At 49.0% G+C, this 26,104-nt stretch overlaps 2 protein-coding genes across 8 annotated transcripts in view; both read left to right on the forward strand.

The window, feature by feature from the left end:
• Positions 1-22,304: 22,304 nt before the first annotated feature.
• Positions 22,305-26,104, forward strand: part of CROCC (ciliary rootlet coiled-coil, rootletin) — a 59,434-nt gene continuing 55,634 nt past the window's right edge. For 6 of the 7 annotated variants that reach the window (XM_030913819.1, XM_030913821.1, XM_030913820.1 and 3 more), the window contains exon 1: positions 22,305-22,363. The gene's annotated coding sequence lies outside the window, so the exon portion shown is untranslated. The remainder of the gene's footprint in view (positions 22,364-26,104) is intronic. The other variant, XM_030913824.1, reaches the window with a different exon arrangement.
• LOC115892411 lies at positions 22,402-23,311 on the forward strand. Its single transcript, XM_030913826.1, has one exon. It carries the CDS (start codon positions 22,541-22,543, stop codon positions 23,096-23,098), a length of 558 nt encoding a protein of 185 aa, XP_030769686.1. The 5' UTR covers positions 22,402-22,540; the 3' UTR covers positions 23,099-23,311.

Here is a 26,104-nt window from a genome sequence, read left to right on the forward strand (position 1 = left end):
CTGTGCTATGAGGGAATGTGTTCTCACCTCCTAGAGCCAGGTAGAAACTACGCAGACGGGCGCTGTTCTTTGGGAAGAAAGCAAGGCCTTTGGGGCTCTTACTGTCCCCGTTGGGTTGTAGACATAACACGCTTACTTTGCGTAGGGGAAGGGCTCTGCCGGCGCCCAGGTACCCTAGCGCATATTCATCCAGGTCCGCAGGTCAGAACCGCAGTCTCACCTGTCTTGGCCGAAATGGGCTGCGATCCTCCCTGAAGTATAAGGCGGGAGGTTTTATGAGGAGCCGTGTCCAGTTTCCTACTATCTCCTGCCGTTTACATATCTTGTCTTTCTTCAGACTTTATTTAAGCGACAGCTTCTTCTTTGATGTCTCGCTTACACATCCTACATCCAGGCAACTTTCTAGATAGCACCCCAACCCATCCTTCCCACCTCCAAGCAGCCCTTTCCTATTTTTGGTGCCAGTGTCCTCCCCTGTCCTTCTTTGTTCAGGACCCTCGCTTATCACCTTCATGGACAGAAAATACTTAGCCCTCTCTCAACCTGCGGTTTACACCTGACACGTGTCAGTACCCTGGCAAATTCAAAACCGCGATGGCGGTTCTGAGCATTGTGCCAGCCTCTCCCAGGGTATGTTTTCTGACCTCACCTCTTCTGATCAACTGAGGTCAGGAGTTTGAGACTAACCTGACCAACATGGTGAAACTTCGTCTCTACTAAAAATACATTAAAAAAAGAAAAAAAAAGCATAGCCGGGCGTGATGGTGTGTGTCTGTAATCCCAACTACTCAGGAGGCTGAGGCAGGAGAATCACTTGAACCTGGGAGGTGGAGGTTGCAGTGAGCCGAGATCGTGCCATAGCACCCCAGCCTGGGTGACAGAGCAAGACTCTGTCTAAAAAAAAAAAATTAGTCCATCTGAGACACATTATTGGAGATAGTACAATCCTACATCCAACAGGCACTTGGTGCAGATCTGAACTCACTGAGCTATTGGCTCATGTTCCCCATGTTCTATTAAGTATCATGAGCAGAAATTGAGCTCTTTGGCTTTTACCCGCTAAGTATGGCTATAGGACAGGACTCTCTCTCACACACACATTATTGCGTATTATTTTTTGCCATCAGTGTGGGTTTTTTTTTTTTTTTTTTTGAGACAGAGTCTTGCTCTGTTGCCCAGGCTGGAGTGCAGTGGCCGGATCTCAGCTCACTGCAAGCTCTGCCTCCTGGGTTTATGCCATTCTCCTGCCTCAGCCTCCCGAGTAGCTGGGACTACAGGGGCCCGCCACCTCGCCCGGCTAGTTTTTTGTATTTTTTAGTAGAGACGGGGTTTCACCGTGTTAGCCAGGATGGTCTCGATCTCCTGACCTCGTGATCCGCCCGTCTCGGCCTCCCAAAGTGCTGGGATTACAGGCTTGAGCCACTGCGCCCGGCCCAGTGTGGGTTTTTAGTTTAGAGGTTATGAAGTGAATTTCTGAGGACAGTCTCTGTTGGGTCGTGTTGACCCTTGTCCCTGTTGACCATGACAGCTAATCTGGTCTGTGAGTCTTTTTTATTGTCTGTTTATTGTCCTGAGAATAATGGTATTTCCTGATACTTGAGACTGCAGCAATGATAAGTTGTTCAGATCTTGTCTTTCCAATGTTTGGTAAAAATACTATGGGTCCAATAGTTGTCAATATCTGCAAGAGTGACATCTCTATTACAAGAGTGATCGTACTACTCAATGTCCCCCCCCCGCCACCCAACTTTGTTGCAAAGGAGCTCTTGGCTTGAACAAATTTACTATATCTAAAAGACATCTTAGTATGGGAAGAAAACTAAATCTGTAGCATGTAAGGAGCAGTTTTCTTTGATTGGTGTATTCAGGTTTCTAACCAGCTGAAAAATTCAAATACATGTCCTTTAAAGATTAAGTTTCAACCACACTACAGAAAGGAGAGAAAAGATTTATATGATCACATATAAGCAATGGAATCAGCACTTTTCACAACTATACAAATCAAATTTAATAATCTCCAGAACATTAAGGAAGTTCAGTCCTTAATGAAAATGAATGAAAAGAAATTAGTCACTCACCGTTACATGCCCTAGAAAGAGAATGTCCTGCTGGACTCAAAAGGGTATCACAATATTACTCAGATTTTCAGCAACGAAGGCCCTCCAAGGATCTAATGTTCATGTTTTCCATTTATTTCCTTCACTGATAAACATTGTTAACAGATACCATGGCCTCTCTTTTCACCTGAAGTGATAAGTTACTTAGCACAATTGGTTTCTTGAGAATGCCCCCTAGTTTGGTGGAAGGAATTTTCCTGCTTTATAAATATAGAATATTTTCTCATGAAACAAATTGCCATACTCTTTCGGTGAAGTGAATAGAAAAATTAGGTCTCCAAAATGTTAAAGGAGTCACTGCCCCAATTATCTTAGGAACAATAATAATCACTTATATAAAATTAAAATAAGAAAATTAAGCCAGGTATGGTGGCTCCTATCTGCAATCCCAGCAGTTTAGGAGGCTGAGGAGGGAGGATCAATTGAGGTTAGGAGTTGGAGACCAGCCTGGGCAACAGAGTGAAACCTCTGTCTCTACAAATTTTTAAGTATTAGCTAAATTTTTAAAGTTGGCAGGGCATGATAATGCATAACTCTAATCTCAGCTATTAGGGAGCCTGAGGCAGGCTGCAGGGAACGATGCTTGTACCACTGCCCTCCAGCCTGGGTGACAGAGTGAGACTCCTGGCTCAAGCTGGGCATGGTGGCTCATGCCTGTAATCCCAGGACTTTGAGAGCCTGAGTCAGGCGGATCACGAGGTCGGGAGTTCGAGACCAGCCTGGCCTATATGGTGTAACCCCGTCTCTACTAAAAATACAAAATTAGCTGAGTGTGGTCGCACATGCCTGTAGTCTCAGGTACTCGGGACGCTGAGGCAGGAGAATTGCTTGAACCTGGGAGGCAGAGGTTGCAGTGAGCCAAGTTGTGCCACTGCACTCCAGCCTGGGTGACAGAGCGAGACTCCGTCTCAAAAAAAAAAAAAGAAAGAAAGAAAGAAAGAAAGCAAAAAAAAAAAAAAAAAAAAAAAAAAAAAAGGAGAAAAAAGAAAAGAAAAGGAAAGAAAATTAAGAATTTGTTGAAAATTGTTTTAATACAATGCTAGGCTGCATGTCTTGCACCTGTACTCCCAGCAACTCAACAGGCTGAGGTGGAAAGATTGCTTTAGGCCAGCAGTTGAAGACCAACCTGGGCAACAGGTGAAGACCTCATCTCTAAAAAGTACAAGGCAAGCTGAGCCAGGAGTGTTGCCTGAGCCCAGAAGTTCCAAGTTCCTCAGCTATAATTGCCCTGCTGCACTCTAGCCCAGATAACAGAGCAAGAACCTGTGCCTTACTTTTTATTTTTATTTTTTACTACTTATGCTTATTTATTTGTTTGTTTATTTTTGACACAGAGTCTTGCTCTGTAGCCCAGGCTGGAGTGCAGTGGTGTGATCTCAGCTCACTGCAAGCTCCACTTGAAATGGGAGGTTTCACTGGGGAAACACATTTTCTTGTTGAATTTCTAACATGAAAAAATAATAGATCTAGCTGTAGATTAATGGTCTTGATAGTTTGGTACAATAAAATAAATGAAATGAAGTTGATAGCAGAGAGCAATCTTTGATGCTTTTGAACAATTTAAATAATGTAAATATTTAATATAAAAAGATATGAAAAAGTTCATTACGTTATTTATTTTATTTTATTTTATTTTATTTTTTTGAGACAGAGTCTCACTCTGTCGCCTAGGCTGGAGTGCAGTGTTGCAATCTCGGCTCACTGCAAACTCTGCCTCCTGGGTTCAAGCGATTCTCCTGCCTCAATCTCCTGAGTAGCTGGGATTACAGGCACACACCACCACGCCCGGCTAAGTTTTGTATTTTTAGTAGACACAGGGTTTCACCATGTTGGTCAGGCTGGTCTCAAACTCCTGACCTCGTGATCCGCACGCTACGGCTTCCCAAAGTGCTGGGATTACAGGAATGAGCCACCACACCTGGCCCATTATGTTATTTTTTAAAAATCAGTGTGACTCTTTTGACAAATTAGAATGGTTTAATAATCTTGGTTAAACTGGGTGTGGTGGCACACGCCTGTAATCCCAGCACTTTGGGAGCCTGAGGTCAGGAGTTTGAGACCAGCCTGGACAACATGGTGAAACCCTGTCTCTACTAAAAATACAAAAATTAGCCGGGTATGGTGGCGGGCTCCTGTAATCCCAGCTACTCAGAAGGCTGAGGCAGGAGAATTGCTTGAACCCGGGAGACAGAAGTTGCAATGAGCCAAGATCGTGCCACTGCACTCGAGCCTGGGGGGTGACAGAGTAAGACTCTGTCTCAAAAAAAAAAAAAGTACAAAAAATTAAAAAAATGTGTTCAAGTAGATTAAATATATAACAATGAAAAGGAGGCCTAGCATGACTAACTGCATTTTGCTCCTAACCCTTCCTACCCTGTGGTGATATCTTTCAGGCTAACGGCTTTTTTTTAAATTTCTGCACACAGGCCAAGCTATCTATGGGAGGGATTTATCTTACAGTTTAACTTTAAAGCACAGATGATAATAATTCCTTCCCCAAACTAACTGCTGAGAAGGTAGAGAGGTGGTATACACAAGTAGCAGTGTTATGTTGAAGACTTCTAAGAGCAGTGTGACCTGACAAAGGCCAAAGAATTTTCACCATCCCCTTGGGCTCTCACTGCAGCCCATAAGTCTGTCACTGTCAGACCCCATCACCTCAACCACCTCCTTCTTCCTCCCTTCCCTAACGTATCAGGAGCCTGAAAATCATATTAATTTAAGATGGTTCTTTAGGATATTAGTTCACCATCTATTCAGTTTGGTGGCTCTCTGGAATAAAGTCACCTTCCCTGCCCCTACACTTCATCCCTTGACTTACTGGCTGTCATGCAGCAAGCGGTGAGTGCAGTGAGCCGAGATCACACCACTGCACTCCAGTCTGGGTGACATAGTGAGACCCTGTCTCAAAAAGAAAAAAAAAAGAGATAAATTTGGTTTTAGAACCAGACAAATTGAATGGGAGACTTACTTCCAATGAGACCTAGAAATTTCTAAATTTCTAAAATTTCTACAAGAACTGGGAAAATTGTCTCCATTGAGGAAGCAAGCTGAAGGAGGTAAACTGACATGTTTTCTGAATTGAGAAATACTGAGGAGGCTTTGTCTCTTTTGCCTCCAATTGCTCCTTTTCCTCCTGCCCCTGCACAGTCTTTCTTATCTGAGCCTTCCTGTCCTGCCGCGCCTCTTCTTCCATCACCATCACCTGAGGAAAGTCCCCAGGGCTCTGGCCCCTTGCCTGAAACTTCTGTTCTGACAGCCCCTTTCAAGGTAAAACCCAAACCCACAGGAAGAGGGGAGCCTACTGATTTGTTTTTCAAAGACCACCAGAGCGGGCACAAAAGAACCAGCGAGTAGGCAAGTGTAGGAGCAAAACTGCAAGTTTATTTTGGTCACCTAAGGTGTGGGGAAGAGGTCTGTCGGCCTCCGACAAAGGAGGCAGGCAGAGTCCCCCAGTGGGGCTCTCAGACGGAGTTCCTGCAGTCCCCACATCCGGACAGGAGTGGAGGACTGAGGAAGGCCGCGCGTGGCGACCGTCTGGAGCGGCTTTTCTAGGAGTGGGAGGGCAATAAGCGGAGCACGGGCGTGTCGGGGGGCGTTCCACAGGTGCGACCAGGTAAATCTTGGTCTCTTCAGATTGACGTCACCTGGCACATGCCCGGTTGGTCTGCACCCTCCCTGGGTGCTGGCTGCATTTTCGCGGGCGCGGGAAAAGTTGGTGAAGAAGAACCCGGAAGTGTGCCATCCTGCCTCCGTTCGTCCAAACACCTACCATTGTGCATACCACTTCACCGAAACGTGAATTAAGAGTATTATAGCCGGGCGTGGTAGCTCAATCCTGTAATCCTAGCACTTTGGGAGGCTGAGACGGGTGGATCACGAGGTCAGGAGATCGAGACCCTCCTGGCTAACACGGTGAAACCCCGTCTCTACTAAAAATACAAAAAAGCTAGCCGGGCGAGGTGGCTGGCGCCTGTAGTCCCAGCTACTCGGGAGGCTGAGGCAGGAGAATGGCGTGAACCCGGGAGGCGGAGCTTGCAGTGAGCTGAGATCCGGCCATTGCACTCCAGCCTGGGCGACAGAGCGAGACTCCGTCTCAAAAAAAAAAAAAAAAAAAAAAGAGTATTATAAAGGACTTCCCTGATCTAAATTTAAATACATTTCACTTTTCTGTTTCTAAAGCAGGCTCCAAGATCCTATAGACTTTGGCAGAAAATTTGACTTAACTGTTGAAACCTTTGAGCCCAAATATTCTGACCTTTATCAATTAATTCCCATGCTGGTGAAGAAGGCAAGGCCACTAACTGGTTGCAAAAGGCAAATTGGAAGGATTTTCAAAAAGAGACTGAAGCAGGGCCGGGCGCGGTGGCTCAGGCCTGTAATCCCAGCACTTAGGGAGGCTGAGGCGGGCGGAACATGAGGTCAAGAAATCGAGACCATCCTGGCTAACACGGTGAAATCCATCTCTACTAAAAATACAAAAAATTAGCTGGGCATGGTGACGGGCGCCTGTAGTTCCATATTGAGGCAGGAGAATGGCAGTGAACCTGGCAGGCAGAGCTTGCAGTGAGCCGAGATCGCGCTACTGTACTCCAGACTGGGTGACAAGGGAGACTCCATCTCAAAAAAAAAAAAAAAAGACTGAAGCAGAACATGAAAGGTTCACATTTTAGCCAAATATCTCCTCCATGTTGCCATTCCCCAGGTCCTTCCTAAAAATACAGATTGAAGGATAATTCAGCAATGTACTAAAAAGCCAGACAAATCTGTCTTTGCTTACTTAAAATGGTTTGAGAGCCAGGCATGGTAGCTCATGCCTGTAATCCCAGCACTTTGGGAGGCCGAGTTGAGTGGAACACTTGAGGTCATGAGTTCGAGACTGATTTGTTTTTCTAAGACCACCAGAGCGGGCACAAAAGAACCAGCAACTAGGCAAGTGTAGGAGCAAAACTGCAAGTTTATTTTGGTCACCTAAGGTGTGGGGAAGAGGTCTGTCGGCCTCCGGCAAAGAAGGCCGACAGAGTCCCCCGGTGGGGCTCTCGGATGGAGTTCCTGCAGTCCTAACATCCCGACAGGAGTGGAGGACTGAGGAAGGCCGCGCGTGGCGTCCCTCCGGAGCGGCTTTTCTAGGAGTGGGAGGGCAATAGGCGGGGCACGGGCGTGTCGGGGGCGTTCCGCAGGTGTGACCAGGTAAATCTTGGTCTCTTCGGATTGACGTCACCTGGCGCATGCCCAGTTGGTCTGCACCTTCCCGGGCGCCGGCTGCATTTTCGGGCGCGCGCGGGAAAAGTTGGTGAAGAAGAACCCGGAAGTGCACCATCTTGCCTCCGTTCGTACAAACAGTCCAAGCTTTTATTGGTAATAGTGATAAGGGGTGCCGTGGTCTGTCTGGCTACTTCCTGCTGTTAAGGGGCGTCGTTAAGGTCGGGGCCCATGGTTGGCATTTGGACGTACGGATGAAGAATAAAATAAGGTATTAGTATAGGAATGAGGAATGGAAGCATTTGTTGGAATAGGGGCAAAACCCAGAAGGAAGGTCCCAGCAAGGTTGAGGAGTATGAGATAGTTAAGAAAATTTAGTAAGTTTGAGGCGAGTGGGGGAAAGCCAAACTGATTTCCACTGATTGCTTTCGGTAGGGGCCCTTTTTAGCTGGGAATGAGGAACGAGCGCGCAGAGTAGTTGTTGGCCAGGCAGCAATTAAAGAGTGGAGTTTTTGTGGAGTGGATGGCTTTCTGCTTACTCCTACTACAGAGATATTGGATGGAAGGCTAGGTCCAGAGAAGGACGGCAAAACAGAATAGGTAGCCTCGCTGTTGATTAAAAAATTGATTGTCTTACCCGCTACCAGGAGAGTTACCCGCGGCTCGGCGAGGGTGATGGGGGTCCCTGAGTCTCGGCACCTTCAGTTGTCGTTGTCGTCCAGATGTAGGAGCTGGAAGGAGCTCCCAGGATCCTGGGAAAGGGGGTCACGTGGAGACGCGGCACCTGTTCTCAGGGTGGGGCAATGAGACTTCCAGTGTCCTCCCTGCTGGCAAGCAGGGCAGGGGGTTGCTGGTGGACGAGGGTTAGGACATTCACTGGCCCAATGTCCTGATGCCTTGCACTTATAGCAAGGCTGCGTTGGGGCTCTGGGACCTTGCGGACACCTGTTGGCGTAGTGTCCTGCCTTGCCGCACTTATAGCAGGCTCCTCGTAGCCTTGGAGTCTGCGGAGTGTGTACTCTCTGGCCTGGGGTTACGACTGGGCTGTAAAGCCGCTGCTAGGAACTGTAACTTCTGTTTGAGGCGAGCCTGCCCTCTCCTCTCTGGAGTTATAGACCTTAAAGGCTAATTTAACCAGGTCTTGTATTGGTGTCTGAGGACCATCCTCTACCTTTTGAAGTTTTTTATGAATGTCGGGAGCTGACTGAGAAATGAAATAAGACGCCAAAATGGTGGCCCCTGTGGGGGAGGCCGGATCTAACCGGGTATACTGGGTTAGAACCTCAGTCAGTTTAGGGTAGGGGTTAGGATAACCTGGAGGTTATGCCAAGTTAAGTCATAGGCCTGACAAAGGTATCTAAATTCCTTTATGTATATGGTAGGATTAGCTGAGAAATCACCTAAACGCTTCTCAATTTTGGAAAGATCGGCCAATGAAAAAGGGACATGTACTCTGACTACCCCCTCTGCCCCAGCCACCTCTCGCAAAGGTGCTAACACTGTAGGAGGGTGTGGGCAGAGACAGGGGACTCAAGACAGCCAGTTGGGGGCCCGGAAGGAGGCACGGGACCGAGTGGATTACTAGTAGATAAGGAGGAGGAAGGAGGAGTCTGGATGGGGGGAGGAGGAGGAGTCTGGGCAGGAAGGGAGGGGTTGGAGAGAGCGGGGAGAGAAGGAGTATAGGGCAGGTCGGGACGAGAGCGTAAGGCCCAAAAGCCTTGTATGTAATTAATTTCAGACCACTTGCCTAGCCGCTGGCAGAAATTGCTGAGGTCGATCACGCCACAGTGGAAAGGAAAATTAACCGCTTCCTCCTAAGGTCTTGTTCAAGCTGTAAGGTTTTTAAATTGGCTAGGAGGCACCCTAAGGGGGTGCTCTTTGGAAATTTGGACTGGGGGGTTTCCCGTTTGTTTCCTCTTTACTTACACAATGGACACAATGGAAATGGAAGTGGATCTCTGCCTGGCTTCAAAGCGTCCTTTGGAACCAGCAGAGACAGACTGGAGGCTCATGGAGCCAAAGTGGAGATTACCTTCAGGCGGACGTCTCCGTCCTGAACGGGTCTCCCGAGCCACATGGTGGCTCAAAAGTGGGCCTCGGACCTGCGCAGGATTTTTGGCTGAGGGAGGTAAAGAGGAGACAAGGGCACTTACCCCAGAGAGGCCGTGAGAGTGAGGGAAGCGGGTCTCAGGTCCCGGTCCGTCCGCGGCGTGGAACGAGGAGGAGGCTCCCCGGACCCTGGGGACCCTGAGGAGGGGTCTCCTCCCGGGTTTGGCACCAACTGATTTGTTTTTCTAAGACCACCAGCGCGCGTGGGAAAAGTTGGGGGGGATGAAGAACCCGGAAGTGCACCATCTTGCCTCCGTTCATCCAGAGACCAGCCTGCCAATATGGTGAAACCCTGTCTCGACTAAAAATACAAAAATTAGCCAGGTGGCTACTCAGGAGGCTGAAGCAAAAGAATCTCTTGAATCTGGGAGGCAGAGGTTGCAATGAGCTGAGATCCTGCCACTGCAATACAGCCTATGCAACAGAGCGAGACTCCGTCTCAAAAAGAGAAAATAATTAGCAGGGTAGTAGAAATATAATGTACGCGAGAATGATAATCATGAAGATAATCTGTATTCTAGAATAGTAAGGGAACCTATTCCATTAGGGAGCCAACTGAAAACATCAAATCCCGGTTCACACCCCAGGGTGTGAGGTCGCATGCCTGTAGTCCCAGCTACTCGGGAGGATTAGTAAGGAGGTTTGCTTGAATTCATGAGGTCAAGGCAGAAGTAAACCCTGATCATGCCACTGCAGTCCAGCCTGGGTGACAGTGAGACCTTGTCTCAAAAACAAACCCACAAAACCAAACAACAACGAAATATCCCCTCACTCTGAAATGACAGTGGCAAACATCACTTTACTATTGGAAAATTAAAAGAAAAACACTCACCCTTGCTAAAACACTCCCTCTTGCTATCAACCTGCCCTCTTGCTCTAACATGTCTGACCCATGGTTTAAAATGCCCAAAAGCTGATGAACTCAAATTGTAGTACACTTACCTGTTCTGCAACAGCATTTATTTTTGTCTGGAGGAGATTACCATCCATGGTCCTATAAATGTCTAACAGCATGGAATGATGAAGAGCAGTGTATTTTAGGATGTATATATATATGACTCTGAAGAAACCCAACATTGGGCGACTTCCCTCAAACTTTTCACTAGGCATGACCGCTGCTCTATTTTAGATAGACAGTCTGTGGGGCAAAACCTGAGAATTATCTGCCTGGCTATCAAGAATAGCTCCTTGCATTTTTGGGGAGTAAACACCTTTGCTTCAAGGGAGTGTTTCCTCCCAGGATTACAAATCTTTCTCAGGAAACATTGCTGATGAAAACCAGGCATGGTGGCTCTGGCCTGTAATCCCAGTGACTCAGGGGCTGAGGCAAGAGGATCACTTAAGTCCAGGAGTCCGAGGCTGCAGTGGGCTATGATGGCGCCACTGCTCTCCAGCCTGGGCCACAGAGCCAGACACTGTCTCTGAAAGAAAAGGAAAGAAATACATTGCTGATGAAACTGTGGCCTCTTTTGCAGCTCAATAAAAAGCTATTTATTCACTGGCTAAGGTTGTACTAGACAATCACATGACTTTAGATGATATGTTTAGCTGAGCAGGGAGATGTATGTGTGGTGGCAAATGCCTTTTGTTGCATATACATAAATATTCCCCATGCAGTAGAATCTTCTCTAGAAAAAATCAGAAAAGGAGCCACTTGGCTACAAGAAATCACTAAAGAAGAAATGGGATTTGATGTTTTTCCTGATGTTTTCAGTTGGCTGTCTAACGGAATAGGTTCCCTTACTGTTCCAGGATACAGATTCTCTTTGTGATTATCATTCTTGTGTGCATTATATTTCTGCTACTCAAATTACTAATGTCATGTATTTCTCATTGTTTTACTTCTTTTGAGAAACTAAATTCATGGTATTCCGAAGACTAGAGATGATTCAACAAGTGACAGCAACTATAGAATTGGCCTAGATCTCTCTCTCTCTCTTTTTTCCACCCCCCTATTCTGTGATTCCACACCAATTTAGCTTTTGTGCGCTGTTAAAAATTCCTCAGTGGGCCGGGCGCGGTGGCTCAAGCCTGTAATCCCAGCACTTTGGGAGGCCGAGACGGGCGGATCACGAGGTCAGGAGATCGTAGACCACCCTGGCTAACACGGTGAAACCCCGTCTCTACTAAAATACAAAAAACTAGCCGGGCGAGGTGGCGGCGCCTGTAGTCCCAGCTACTCGGGAGGCTGAGGCAGGAGAATGGCGTGAACCCGGGAGGCGGAGCTTGCAGTGAGCTGAGATCTGGCCACTGCGCTCCAGCCTGGGCGGCAGAGCGAGACTCCGTCTCAAAAAAAAAAAAAAAAAAAAAAAAAATCCTCAGTGAGAGGGCTCCTTTCCTCCCCTGCCCCCAGTTTGGGACAGGACTATGTGGGAATGAGCCTTTCTGGCAAGGAGGGACACAGCTTTTGATCAACAACGCTTTCAAGAAAGACTTTTTATCTAAACGGAGAATGAGAAAGGAAGAGAACCTTTTTTTTTTTTTTTTTTTTTTTTTTTTTCTCCGCCTCCCGGGTTCACGCCATTCTCCTGCCTCAGCCTCCTGAGTAGCTGGGGCTACAGGCATCCGCCACCGCGCCCGGCTAATTTTTTCTATTTTAATAGAGACAGGGTTTCACCATGTTAGCCAGGATGGTCTCCATCTCCTGACCTTGTGATCTGCCCACCTCGGCCTCCCAAAGTGCTGGGATTGCAGCCGTGAGCCACGGCGCCTGGCCTAGAAGAGAACTTTTATGAGAAGTGTGAGCCTTTTCAAATTCTCAGGCCCAGAGAGGCATTACATTGAGACAGCACTACATTCTGCTTCCTTTTTGTACAATACTGTATTTGAAAAACAGAAAAACCTACAAGACTCATAAAACTGGAAAACTTTCTTTATAACACTACTGCTGGTAAAACCAGTAAGGATGGCTGGTTTGCAGTCACCTGAGCAGCCTCTCTAGTTTCATAGATATGATTTCTCTCTAAAATTGAAGGGCTTCCAGTTTTAATCTGAATGCTACTTCACAAAGATAACCAGGTTTGAAAGGAACTGGTTTTCTTTGTTTTTTTTTTTTTTTTTTTTTTTTTTTTTTTTTTTTTTTTTTGAGACGGAGTCTCGCTCTGTCGCCCAGACAGGAGTGCAGTGGCCGGATCTCAGCTCACTGCAAGCTCCACCTCCCGGGTTCACGCCATTCTCCTGCCTCAGCCTCCCGAGTAGCTGGGACTACAGGCACCCGCCACCTCGCCCGGCTAGTTTTTTGTATTTTTTTTTTTTAGCAGAGACGGGGTTTCACCGTGTTAGCCAGGGTGGTCTCGATCTCCTGACCTCATGATCCACCCGTCTCGGCCTCCCAAAGTGCTGGGATTACAGGCTTGAGCCACCGCGCCCGGCCTTTCTTTGTAATCCTAAACGTTTTTGATTTGTTTTTCTAAGACCACCAGAGCGGGCACAAAAGAACCAGCGACTAGGCAAGGGTAGGAGCAAAACTGCAAGTTTATTTTGGTCACCTAAGGTGTGGGAAAGAGGTCTGTCGGCCTCCGGCAAAGATGGCCGACAGAGTCCCCCGGTGGGGCTCTCCGATGGAGTTGCTGCAGTCCTGACATGCCGACAGGAGTGGAGGACTGAGGAAGGCCTCGCGTGGAGTCCCTCCGGAGCGGCTTTTCTAGGAGTGGGAGGGCAATAGGCGGGGCACAGGCGTGTCAGGGGGCGTTCCGCAGGTGCGACCAGGTAAATCTTGGTCTCTTCGGATTGACGTCACCTGGCGCATGCCCAGTTGGTCTGCACCTTCCCGGGCGCCGGCTGCATTTTCGCGCGCCTGGGAAAAGTTGGTGAAGAAGAACCCGGAAGTGCACCATCTTGCCTCCGTTCATCCAAACAGTTTTAGTCTGTGAATTAAAAGCCATTATTTGAAGACGGGTGCACAGGCTTCCAGCTGGCCGCCAGAAGGGTCCTCCGGACACAGGTTAAGTAGTCGCTTCTTTGGGGGAGACTAGATGCGGGGTCTCGGCGCACCTCCCCAAAGGACAAGGGCGGTTTTTTTTTTTTTAATAGGCAGGGCTAAATGCTGTTGTTATTAATCGGGATTTGTGTTTTGAAGCTGTGAAGTCTGTCCGCTACTCTCCGGATGTGCTGATATCTGTCATTTTTATTTAACGTGGGTTCTTTCGGTTGTGTAACTTATGAAAAACTAGAAGCTAAAGGGAAAGGACAGGTTTTCCTGTTCTTGGCTGACTGCAAAGCTTGCAGTAGAGCCCTAGCCGATCATTGGTAATACTATCTGAAAACTCGGACCCCTGAGGAAGTTAGTGCCCGAGACTCTCGACACAGTCCGCCCCTAGCAAAAATAAGAGAAAAAAACAAGTGCCTTTACTATTTTTTATTTCTCCCTTACCATTTCTCGTTATTCAAGTTTTGTTAAGTTCCTGATTTCCCTTCAGTGGAGCTGTACGGTCGCCAGGTATGCTTGCCTTGCAAGACCCGTCACAGTTTGATTAGCTTCCTTGTTCTGCTTCCGTAAGCCCTCTTGCCTACCCCGCGAGTTTGGCGCCATTAAATTCCCGCCGCGCCATTCAAACTAGCCAACCCCCTTTCGGAAGTGTGTATAAAAGTCAAGCCCTGCCTTTGTGGGGCTCGGCCTTTGGATTTTAATCTGCGGGGCCTGAGCGCACTCAATAAAATCCTCCTGTTCCACCCATTGGCCTCTCCGTTCTCCTGTTTCCCCCAACAGTCATAGGGGACTGCTTTCGCACTTTCCCCCTGCTCTTTCATGGTATGAATAATAGACAGCATTTTTTTTTTCGCCTACAGTCACAGGCTCGGTCTCAGTGATTGTATGGTGTGGTCAGCTGTTTTTGTGTTTGTGAGACCTTCTTTTCTTTTTTACTGTCCTGGGACAGATGTCTGTAATCACTTGTTTCCTAAGGAGGCAAATTTCAGTCTCTGTGGGGGAGACCTCTCATGTTAGCTGCAGTGCTGTCCGCAGGCGGAGCTCAGGGATGGAGGCTTCCCTGTTGTGTAGATTGCTCAATGGTCCCCAAGGCCTACTGGCTTTTACCACCACTTGAAAACCTTAGTAGTGTTTTTCCACTGTCCCCAGAGTCACCTCTTACACAGCCTCTTTTTGTCTTTTTCCCTCAGACAGAGTCTCACTGTATCTGGTGGCATCTTCCTTCAAGCGATCCTCCCACCTCAGCCTCTGGAGTAGCAGAGGCACGAGTCACCACAGCCAGCTCATTTCTGTTCTTGTTTCTGTTGTTGTGGTGGTGGTTTTGTTTTTTTAAGAGTTGAAGGCCAGGCGCGGTGGCTCAAGCCTGTAATCCCAGCACTTTGGGAGGCCGAGATGGGTGGATCACAAGGTCAGGAGACCGAGACCATCCTGGCTAACATGGTGAAACCCCGTCTCTACTAAAAATACAAAAAACTAGCCGGGTGAGGTGGCGGCGCCTGTAGTCCCAGCTACTCGGGAGGCTGAGGCAGGAGAATGGCGTGAATCCGGGAGGCAGAGCTTGCAGTGAGCTGAGATCTGGCCACTGCACTCCAGCCTGGGTGACAGAGCGAGACTCCGTCTCAAAAAGAAAAAAAAAGAGTTGAAGTTTCACCATGTTGTCCAGGTTGGTCTCCAACTCCTGGACTCAAATGGTCTGTCCTGCCTCGGTCTTCTAAAGTGCTGGGATTACAGGTGTTATCCATCACACCTGGCCAGCCCCTGCTTTTCAGTATAGCATTCATGGGAGTTTGTAGAATTTCTGTGCTGGGGTGAACGTGTACTCAGCTCACAGAGCCAAGTAGAAATTGTACTTGGAACTGGTGCCCTTGGGTTGTAGACATAACACGCTTGCTCTTTGTATGGGAAGGGCTTTGCCAGTGCTCTGGTGCCCGTGTGCAGGGCATTGAGGCCTGCAGGTCAGAACAGCAGTCTCACCTATGTGTTCCTGTAATACACAGCAATTCTCCCTGGAATATAAGATAGGAGGTCTTGTGAGGTTCCTACAAGTAAGCAGAAAAATTTCCCTTCAGTTTGTATTGACAAAATTAAAAATTAATAAAATTAAAAATTAACAGCCCAACCTCTTGGATGACAAATGTCCTTTATATTGACAGACTGGAACTGCCCTGCTTGCCTCAGCTCCTCCATGCAGGTGCAGCCCTCGATTCCCTCCACACAGGTCATTTCCTCCCTTTCTCCAAAAGAGGGAGACAGCAGTTCTGCAGGAACACAGGGCTCAAGGCCTTTCAGGGCCAAAAATCTCAGAACAAGTTGCCCCGTCCTGCCTGTACCTCACAACTGACCTAGAAATAGCCTTTGCTAGGAACAAAGTAGGGGGAAATGGTCGCTGGAGCTGGGGCCTGGGTACTGGGCCAGGTTGCCCGGCAGGAGAGGGGTACTCAGGGTTAGAGGGGCCAAGCACCAAGACCTCAGCATCCCCAACCTCCCAAAGGACTCAGAGAGATGCAGAAACCAAGACAGGGTTCCTCTTTCAAGGAAAGAGACTTTTGAGGAAGACCTCAGGACTCTGAACCAAAATCCAGATTTTTCCCCATCTGCAGCTTAATTCCACCTTAGTTGGTGCAACTTTATCCTTCCCCTATGCTCAGGACAAAAAACAGCTCTTTTATAGCGTGGTCGTTCTCTGGCCCCATACATCCTATTGGTCAGAAAAGTATGTTTTATCTTTGGTTAACTTCAGACTGCATTATCTTTTTCTTTCTTGGTCTGAAAACCACCCAATAGTCCCATATGTAGCTTTTTTGGATAAACCTAGAAATGGATCATTCTGGTCTTAAAGCTTGAAACTTAATATTTATCTGAGTTCCTTCCTCAGGAAACAGCCTCTCAAGAAAGCTATCAAAGAACAGAAATTCATGCCGACAGTGAGATGCTGGGACCCCTCCTTCATCATGATTGCTTCCTTGCTCCTCCCGAGTTCCGTTTTCTTACACATTGTTACATTTCTTCCCTGCCATCTAAACCTCTGGTGTTGGTCGGCCAGGGAGATGGATTTGAGACTGAGTTCTCATCTCCCCCACTGCAGCACCCTATTAAAGCGCCTTCCTTGGCAAGAATCATCTCGGTGATTGGCTTTCTGTGCGGCAACCAGCAGGAATCCCAGATCTCTGAATTTTAGCAAAGGAGTCTTCTGATAAAGGCGGGATGGATTCTATGGACCAACATCAAAATGATCAGACATTTGAAAGCCTTAATCTCAGGGTTGGGGTTTGGGCTGCCCTTGAACCTTTTCTTTGGCCTACCCATTAAAATCAGCCTAGCCAGGCCTGTCTTCAAGGCTCAGGGGCAGGGCCAGATCCTCCCAGTGCTTCTTGCTTGCTTCTCCCGCCAGGTCAGCAGCCACCCTCCCCTTCCCTCTGACCTGCAGAGAAGCTTCAGGGGACATTTATTCAATTTGCTAGGAGCCCATGAGGCACAAGTAGGTACACGGTGACTCTGTAGTTCCCACTGCACCTGCCACCCTCCTTGGTCCTCTCGCTGTCTCTGGCAGGCAGTAATGTTCTGGGTGAGCTTGGGTGCTGAAGACACCCAGACAGAGAAGGTAGGGAAGGGCACCAGCCCCTTAGGTCCTGCGCATTAGGGATCCAAAAAAGGTCTTGGAGAAACAGAAAGGGAGCATTGTGAGTAGATCAAAGGGAAAGAAAGAAATCCTAGATTTCCTATCTGAAGGCATCATGAAGAGAAAGTCTGCCTCCTCTGGACCACGTCGTCCCGTCACAGGTGAACCGAGTTCCGGTCTCCATTGGAAACCAAAGCAGATAACTTTGCCTTGACTCCCAGTTAGGAAGCCACCTTTGTCCTCCCCTGTTTAGCTCTTGATCCTGTAGCACTTGATTGTCTCTCCCAGGCTTTCTATGGATTCCAGGGATGCAACTGAGAAGTTTGTTTTTAATGCACTTTTACTTGAAGTAAGACTATTTTAGGCCAGGCGCGGTGGCTCACGCCTGTAATCCCAACACTTTGGGAGTCCGAGGTGGGCAGATTACTTGAGGTCAGGAGTTCGAGACCAGCCTGGCCAACATGGTGAGACTCCGTCTCTACTAAAAATACAAAAGTTACCCAGGTGTGTTGGTGCAGGCCTGTAGTCCCAGCTACTCACGAGGCTGAGGCAGGAGAATCCTGTGAACGTGGGAAGTGGAAGTTGTAGTGAGCTGATCTCAAAAAAAAAAAAGTATTTTAGAATCTTTTGGCAAAGAAAATGATTTCTGACAGGTTTTGCACTTTAGACATTCAGGTGTGAGGAAAACATGAAAACTGCTATGCTCGGGAAAGCAAATGCTGTTGAGAATGTTTTACAAACACAACTTACACGTCAGCAGGTAGGTTTAACCCAAAGGTTGGGCACATTTTACTTCAAATGCACTGTTGGTGGAACTTAAGAAGAACGTAGGACATTCACGATGTATGTGTGTGTGTGTGTGTATGTATGTTTGTATATATATGTATATATGTGTGTGTGTATATATGTGTGTGTATATATATACACATTATATATATATATATAAGAGACTGACAGGGTCTTGCTATCTTGCCCACACTGGTCTCCAACTCTGGGCCTCAAGCGATCCTCCTGTCTCCCCCTCCCAAAGTGCTGGGACCACAGGCATGCACCACCTCGTCCAGCCCATTTTAATGTTTTTAATTTAAATATACATTCCAAAAATTATATAACAAGTACAGGAAGTCCACTTTATACCAGTTTTACAAAAACAAAGTGGCAACACCCTAAAGTACTGAAAGAAATAAAGTTTTCCTATAATTCTATGTCAAAATTAAAAATCTTTCAAGAATGTGACTGAAATAAGGACCTTTAAAAACACACAAAAAATGAAAGAATTCAGCAATCCACACTACAAGAAATGCAAAAGGAGTCCTCCAGGCCTAAGGATAAGGATACCAGACAGAAATCTGGATCTACAGAAAGAAATGGAGACTACTGGAAATCGGTATGTACATAGTTAAATATATATGTTTTTTGCCAGGCGCGGTGTCTCAAGCCTGTAATCCCAGCACTTTGGGAGGCCGAGACGGGCGGATCACGAGGTCAGGAGATCGAGACCATCCTGGTTAATACGGTGAAACCCTGTCTCTACTTAAAAATACAAAAAAAAAACTAGCCGGGCGACGAGGCGGGCACCTGTAGTCCCAGCTACTCGGGAGGCCGAGGCAGGAGAATGGCATAAACCCGGGAGGCGGAGCTTGTAGTGAGCTGAGATCCGGCCACTGCACTCCAGCCTGGGTGGCAGAGCAAGACTCCGTCTCAAAAAAAAAAAAAAAAAAAAAAAAAAAAAAAATATATATATATATATATATATGTTTTTATTATTTAAATCTTTTAAAATAATTTGACCAATTAAAAGCAATAATAATGGATTATGGGGTTTATAACATGTCTAAAATCAAATTACATGACAACACTAGCGTAACAGCCAGAAGGGGAAGTATGTCACTAGATGGCACCGATAAAGATGTATTCTGGAAACCCTAAAGCCATCACTGAAAAAGCAACAGCACGAAAAGAAGTCGGGGAGCAGTGGACCAGAAGAAAGGAAGAGTTATAGCTAATAAGCCAACAAAGGAAAGAAAATGGAATGATGTAAAAATCATGTAATCACCATGCTGAACAACTGCTCTCCATGCACTCCAGCCCGGGCGACAGTGAAACCCTATCTTAAAAAAAAAAAAAGCCCACCCTTAGGGCCGGGCACGGTGGCTCACACCTGTAATCCTAGTACCTGGGGAGGCTGAAGTGGGTTGATCACCTGAGGTCAGGAGTTGAAGACCAGCCTGGCCAACATGGTGAAACCCCGTCTCTACTAAAAACACAAAAAAATGAACCAGGCATGCTGGCAGGTGCCTGTAACCCAGCTACTCGGAAGGCTGAGGTAGGAGAATCGCTAGAACCCTAGGAGGGGAGGTTGCAGTGAGCCGACGTCACGCTACTGAACACACCTGGGCAACAGAGCGAGACTCCGTTTCAAAAAAAAAAAAAAGGAAAAAAAATCCTAGACTTAAAAGGTCACCGAGGTGAGCAAAAACCACCTGGTGGCTGTAAAGCAGACCGTCTAGAGGCAAAACTCATCTGAGGAATTTAGAGGCAATTAGACTTCCTTATTATCTAATGTAAGAATCTAGTTCTAGGCTTCTTTCCCAAAAATTTGTGAGTTACTAGAATTTGTTTATTTATTTATTATTATTATTTTTGAGTTGGAGTCTCACTCTGTTGCCCAGGCTGGAGTGCAGTGGCGCAATCTTGGCTCACTGCTACCTCCATCTCCCGGGTTCAAGCAATTCTCTGCCTCAGCCTCCTGAGTAGCTGGAATTACAGGCGCCCGCCACCACACTCGGCTAGTTTTCGTATTTTTAGTAGAGATGGGGTTTCACCATCTTGGCTAGGCTGGTCCTGAACTCCTGACCTCGTGATCCACCCGCCTGGGCCTTCTAAAGTGCTAGGATTACAGGAGTGAGCCACTGTGCCCAGCCAGTAACTAGAATTTCTATACATCTCTGGAATACATGCCTATCAAAACTTGTGCAACCCTTACTGACATTAAGGCACCAAAATGTCTACAAATTTAGTATTTTGTGAGCTACTGCACCCGGCCTACAAAAATGTTTTTAAAAAAATTATTGGGTTGGGAGTGAATTATTGGGCTGGTGGCTCATGTCTGTAATCCCAGCACTTTGGGAGGCTGAGGTGGGTGGATCACTTGAAGTCAGAAGTTCGAGACCAGCCTGGCCAACATGGTGAAACCCTATCTCTACTAAAAATACAAAAATTAGTTGGGCGTGGTGGCCGGCGCCTGTAATCCCAGCTACTCAGGAGGCTGAGGCAGGAGAATTGCTTGAACCCTGGAGGCGGAGGTTGCAGTGAGCCGAGATTGCGCCATTGTACTCCAGCCTGGGTGACAAGAGCGAAAGTCTGCCTCAAAAAAAAAAAAAAAAAAAAAAAAAAAGAAATCATAGTTTTGTTTGTTTGTTTTTTTACAATATGGGCTTATTCTGTATTACTCTTCTGAACCCTTCACTTAATATATCGTAACCATCTCTCCAGTCATTGAATGTTCTTCTATAACATTTGGAATGACATCATAGTATCCCATTATATGAATAACCCATGGTTTATTATACAAGTCCCATACTGCTGAACGTTTAGGTCTTTCTACCTTTTTGGTATTAAAGTTTGGCAGGATAGAAAGACTCTGCAAGTTAGCCTTCAGATGCCCAGCAAATCCAGTTAACCAGAGCACTGTCCTCTACACCTCCCGGTGAATGTGGTTCTGCTGATGGCGGGCAGAGTCCTCCCCAGCCTAGCCACTGGATTTGGCAGGCACTTGGCCTTAGCAACCTGAGGGTGGTAACTCCAATCAGTTACTTGTTTCCCTGTTACCTGAGTTGCGGATTTAGAACCCTCTGCAGTGAGCAGGTGAGCACCTGGCATGATTCTTTTCTGGTGGGTGGTCCTGGGGGTCACTGGGCCAGTCACCACCTGGTGACAGGACAGGGTGACCGGTGGGCGGCAGCACTGGGGATTCAAAGGACCGTAGCCCAGTCAGGCTGAGCTGAGCAGAGCCAAGGAGTCAGCACAGCAGGGAACCTAAGCTCCTCACAGACAGGGGAGCTGGAGGTCCCCCCAAGGAGGTAAGTATGTGCCTCCCTGCGGCAGGGTCCTGGTCCAGGCCACAGCCTTGCTTGCACTAGGCTAGGTTTCAGAGCCCAAAGGACACACTGGCAGCCTTTAGTGCAGTTTTTCAGATGTTACAAACAGATTCCTCTTTGACAAAGATGAAACTTCCACTGCTTCCCTCCTACCACGCAGGAAACAGAACCAACCATCAGCCACGGGCCTGCTGGCCGTTCTTTCTGAGTACTGTGTTTGGAAAAAACACAAAATCATTAAATTAAATGTGCCTTTTCAAACCAAACACATCCCTCTTTTAGCCCTGGAGATTCAGAGCTGCCTCTCCCTTTGAAAATGAATGATCTTGGCCGGGTGCGGTGGCTCATGCCTGTAATCCCAGTACTTTGAGAAGCGGAGGCGGCTGGATCGCGAGGACAGCAGTTCGAGACCAGCCTGGCCAATATAGTGAAACACTCTACTAGAAATACAAAAAGTAGCCGGGCATGGCGGCGGGCGCCTGTAGTCCCAACTACTCAGGAGGCTGAGGCAGGAGAATTTCTCGAACCCCGAAGGCAGAGGTTGCAGTGAGCCGAGATCACACGACTGCACTCCAGCCTGGGCAATAGAGCGAGACTCCCTAAAAAAAAAAAAAGAATGATTTCATCCAATGCCTTCAGTAACAGAGGAGGTCCAAGTCCAGTGAGGGGGTGGAACGAACATACAGCGGAAAGGACACGAGACAGGCGCTCCGCCGGGTTGAGTCTTGCGAACAAACTGAGGCCACAGTGCCTTCCTCAGGGCTGTACCTCAGTTAGCAAAACAAAGGCATTCTCTCCGACGGGTCAAATCACCGAAGCCTCGGGATAGTCGCTGGGGGCTGTGACGGGGCTGGCATGAAATGTCCCCTCTGTCTGGCTGGGCGAAGGGTCAGTGCTCAGGAGTTTCAGGCCTTTAAGGCCAGGCCAGACTGCAGGGGGACTCTGCAGCCGGGTGGGGGTTTCGATCCTGCACTGTGGCCTTGCAACTGCGAGGCCCTGGGGGGTCGTGCTTCGTTCGCCTGAAATCCTAGTTCGTGCGTGCAGGAGGCGCCTGGCTTGCCCGGCGGTGCAAAGCAGCAAGCCGGAGGGCGCAGTAGGCGTGTCCGCCCAGGGCGGCCTCTGTAAGCCCGGCAGGCGCGCGGCTCCCGGCTCCCGTCCCCGCCTCCGCCCCGCCCCCGCCTCCGCCCCACTCCCGCGCGGCGCAGGCTCCTCCCCCGGATCCCCCTGCCCGGTCCGGCCCGCTTGGCCTCGGCGGCAGCGGCTGCGGCTGCGGCGAAGGCGCGCGAAGGTAGGAGGCCGGGGGCGCGCGCGTGCGCGGGGGCGGGACGGACGCGCTCCCGGCGGAGGAGGCGGCGCGCCCGGGGACGGGCTGGAGCCACGTCCTGGGTTTGGGGGCGCTGTGGGCGCCTCACCCGCCGCTGCTCGGCACCGGAGGCCAAGTGAGCGTTCCCGACGGGATCCGCGGATGCCCCGCCGCGTCTTGCCGCCCATCCTGCCCGGATTGTCGCGGGCCGGGGGCACGACAGGAGGCCGGGGCCTGCTCGGGCGCAGCGGCCTGCAGGGCGCAGCCGTCCCTCCTCCGGCCGGGGTCCCCTTGCTCCGCGGGCGGCCGTGGGAGGCCTTCGCGACAGCCGCTGCCCCCCGCAGATGCCCTCTGCAGCTCCTGAGTGCGGGCCCCGCTCTGCACTGCCCTCCTCGTGTGGGACCCGGTTTCGTCTTCATTGCAGCCCTGCCGAGTCGGAAGCATCTCCATTGTGCAGATGGGGAAACTGAGGCCCAGAGTGCGCAGCTGGGCTGGCCACGAAGGCAAGGCCGCCGGATGCTGTGCGGGGATGGGGCCCTGCACCGCTTGCGCCTCTCAGCCATGCGGCCTCAGGCCCCTGGGCCCGGCAGCCTCTCTGGAGTGGGCATTTTGAATAAGCGCCCTCCTGATTTTCACACAAACCTAAGTCTGAAGACCGTGCTGGGGCGGATGTCTGCCCATCTGGTGACCAGCTCACAGCTCCCTCGGGAAGACTATTGACTGGGGAATGGGGACCCTGGGGAAGGGGCCTTTACGGTGCCATCTGTCTGTTTACGCCAGAAAACAGAGATTTCTGTTTTCTTTAGCTGGGCTCACAGCAGGTGCTTAATAAACAGATCTTGTGGCGGGAGCAGAGGCCAGCGGGATTCAGGCAAGACTCCAGGAGTCAACCCCTGGATCTCAGAGGCTCCCCACCCGCGCACATTTCCCTGACTTAACCCTCCCCTCCCCAGTCTTTCAGCCCTTGGAGGGGAGGCCCCCTTTCCACCCAGGTGGCCCCTGTGGGGGTCACGGCCTGGTTTTCATCCTGAACTTCTGGGATGCGGGAGATGCTGGATGTGTTGGCTGGTGTCCTTCCGTGATCCCCGTGTGTGGCTGACACCATCTGTGGCCCAACATGACCCCAGCCAGAGCCAAGGGGAATCATTTCTTTTTCCATTTAACATCCTACATTATTACTTGGCTCTTAGCATTCATTAATTCATTCAGCAGCTCTTCGTGGAGCTTTGACCTTAGCCCATGCACTGTGGAAATGGCAGTGAACTAAGCCAACCTGGCACTTTGGGAGGCTGAGGTGGGAGGACCGCGTGAGCCAAAGAGTTGGAGACTAGCCTGGACAACATCTCATCTCTACAACAAGTAAAAAATTAGCCAGGCATGGTGGCCCCAGCTACTCAGGAGGCTGAGGTGGGAGAATCCCTTAAGCGCAGGAGGTCGAGGTTGCAGTGAGCCATGATTTTGCCACTGCACTCCAGCCTGGACAGCACAAGCAAGACCCTGTCTCAAAGGGAAAAAAAGGAGGAGACAGACAACATACATGTTGGAGAAAATGGAACAGCCACTGGAGGGACCTCTTTAGCTGGGAGTCAGGGGTAGCTCCCTCAGAAGGTGATATTTTTGAGCTAAAATCTGGTCGGGAGTCCGCTGTGCAGAGGAAGGGGGAAGAGCGTCCCAGGCAGAGAAAATGGCAGTGCAAAGGCCCAGAGGTGGAAGCATGCCTGGTGTTTGAGGAATCAAGAAGGCCATGAGCAGCCGGGTGTGGTGGCTCACGCCTGTAATCCCAGCACTTTGGGAGGCCAAGGTGGGTGGGTCACTTGAGGTCAGGAGTTTAAGGCCAGTCTGGCCAATATGGTGAAACCTCATCTCTACTAAAAATACAAAAATTAGCCGGGCGCGGTGTCTCACGCCTGTAATCCCAACACTTTGGGAGGCCGAGGTGGGTGGATCACAAGGTCAGGAGATTGAGACCATCCTGGAGAACACGGTGAAACCCCATTTCTACTAAAAATACAAAAAATTAGCCAGCCGTGGTGGCGGGCGCCTGTAGTCCCAGCTACTTGAGAGGCTGAGGCAGGAGCATAGTGTGAACCTGGGAGGCGGAGGTTGCAGTGAGCGGAGATCACGCCACTGCACTCCAGCCTGGGCGACAAAGCCAGACTTTGTCTCAAAAAAAAAAAAAAAAAAAAAAAAAAGGCCATGAGCGAGGGCTAGAGAGAAGGAGATGAGGTGGGAGAAGTGGGGCGGGGCCAGATCTAGGGGGCCCTGTGAGCCATGGAAGGACTTTGAACTTCATTTTAGGTGCAGTAAGAGCTAGTAGAGGGCTTTGGGCAGGGGAGGGGTATGACCTGTACTGTGTGAAATTGAGTGGGGTGAGGGGATGAGCAGCTAAGCAGAGAGACCCTTGGGGAGCCACTGAGCAGTCCAGGCAGTGGCTTATGTAATACACATCGGAGTCCTGGGGTGGTGCCAGGCACACAGCAGGCGCTGCAGGATGGCAGTCATTGCTGTTACTGTTTTTGTTTATTTGAGACAGGGTCTTGCTCTTTCACGCAGGCTAGAGTGCAGTGACACAACCGCAGCTCGTTGCAGCCTCAACCTTCCAGGCTCAAGCAATCCTCCTGCCTCAGCCTCTCAAGGAACTGGGACTACAGGAGGTGCATGCCACCATGCCAGGCCAATTTTTTTGTGTTTTTTTGGTAGAGATGGAGTCTCACTATGTTGCCAGGGCTGTTCTCAAACTCCTGGGCTCAAGCAGCCCTCCTACCTCGGCCTCCCAAAATGTTGGGATCACCCAACTTGCTGTTATTATTTAAAACTCTGGGCTGGGCGTGGTGGCTCACGCCTATAATCCCAGCACGTTGGGAGGCCGAGGCAGGCAGATCACTTGAGGTCAGGAGTTTGAGACCAGCCTGGCAAACATGGTGAAACCCTGTCTCTACTAAAAATATAAAAATTAGCTGGGCTCAGTGGCGCATACCTGTAATCCCAGCTACTCAGGAGGCTGAGGCAGGAGAATTGCTTGAACCCAGGAGGCAGAGGTTGCAGTGAGCCGAGATCGGGCCACTGCACTCCAGACTGGGTGACAGAGTGAGACTCCATCTCCAAAACAAAACAAACAAGCAAAAAAACCAAAAACCCTTTGGAATCAGGCACACCTAGGTCGCAGCTGTGACTTGAGCTCTTTGTGGCTGGGTGCATTGGAGTCAATTATTTAACTTCGCTGAGACTTCATGCTGTCATCTGTAAAGTGAGTAGAGTGGTGCTGGGAATGTTAAAGCAGGTAAGGGACAGATGTAACGTTTTGGGCACAGGGCCTGGCTCGTGGTTGGTTCAATATTTTTGTCATAATTTCCAGTCAGCAACAGGAGGATAAAGAAGGGGTAAGCGGATAAGAGCTGCTGCTATGTTTGAAATGAGTAATCTCTGAGGAGCTTTTTGGCTAGTTCCTGCCGCTAACCCTGGCAAAAGGCAGGTTTGGAGGGTAGTAGTGGGGAGGGAAGGGTATAAAGGGTGTCTCTTCTGTATTTGGCCACCAAGTAATGGCTCAGCATCTAGAACAAGGCACAGGGGTCTAGCTTGGGTCAATAATACTCATGATAGTAATGATAACAGTAATAATAGCCAACACTTACCCGCTGTTTAACTGCTGGTAGTAATTAAGGTAACACTAGCTACTGTGATAGTGAAACCCTGAATCCTCAGAGGCTTAGCACAGTAGAAGTTTAT

The sequence above is a fragment of the Rhinopithecus roxellana genome, chromosome 12, assembly GCF_007565055.1.
Source record: "Rhinopithecus roxellana isolate Shanxi Qingling chromosome 12, ASM756505v1, whole genome shotgun sequence".
NCBI classification, from domain to species: domain Eukaryota; kingdom Metazoa; phylum Chordata; class Mammalia; order Primates; family Cercopithecidae; genus Rhinopithecus; species Rhinopithecus roxellana.

Bases quoted from the DNA above. Each gene is read 5' to 3' on its own strand.
- LOC115892411 (XM_030913826.1), top strand. From the start codon at position 22,541: ATGCCCCGCCGCGTCTTGCCGCCCATCCTGCCCGGATTGTCGCGGGCC.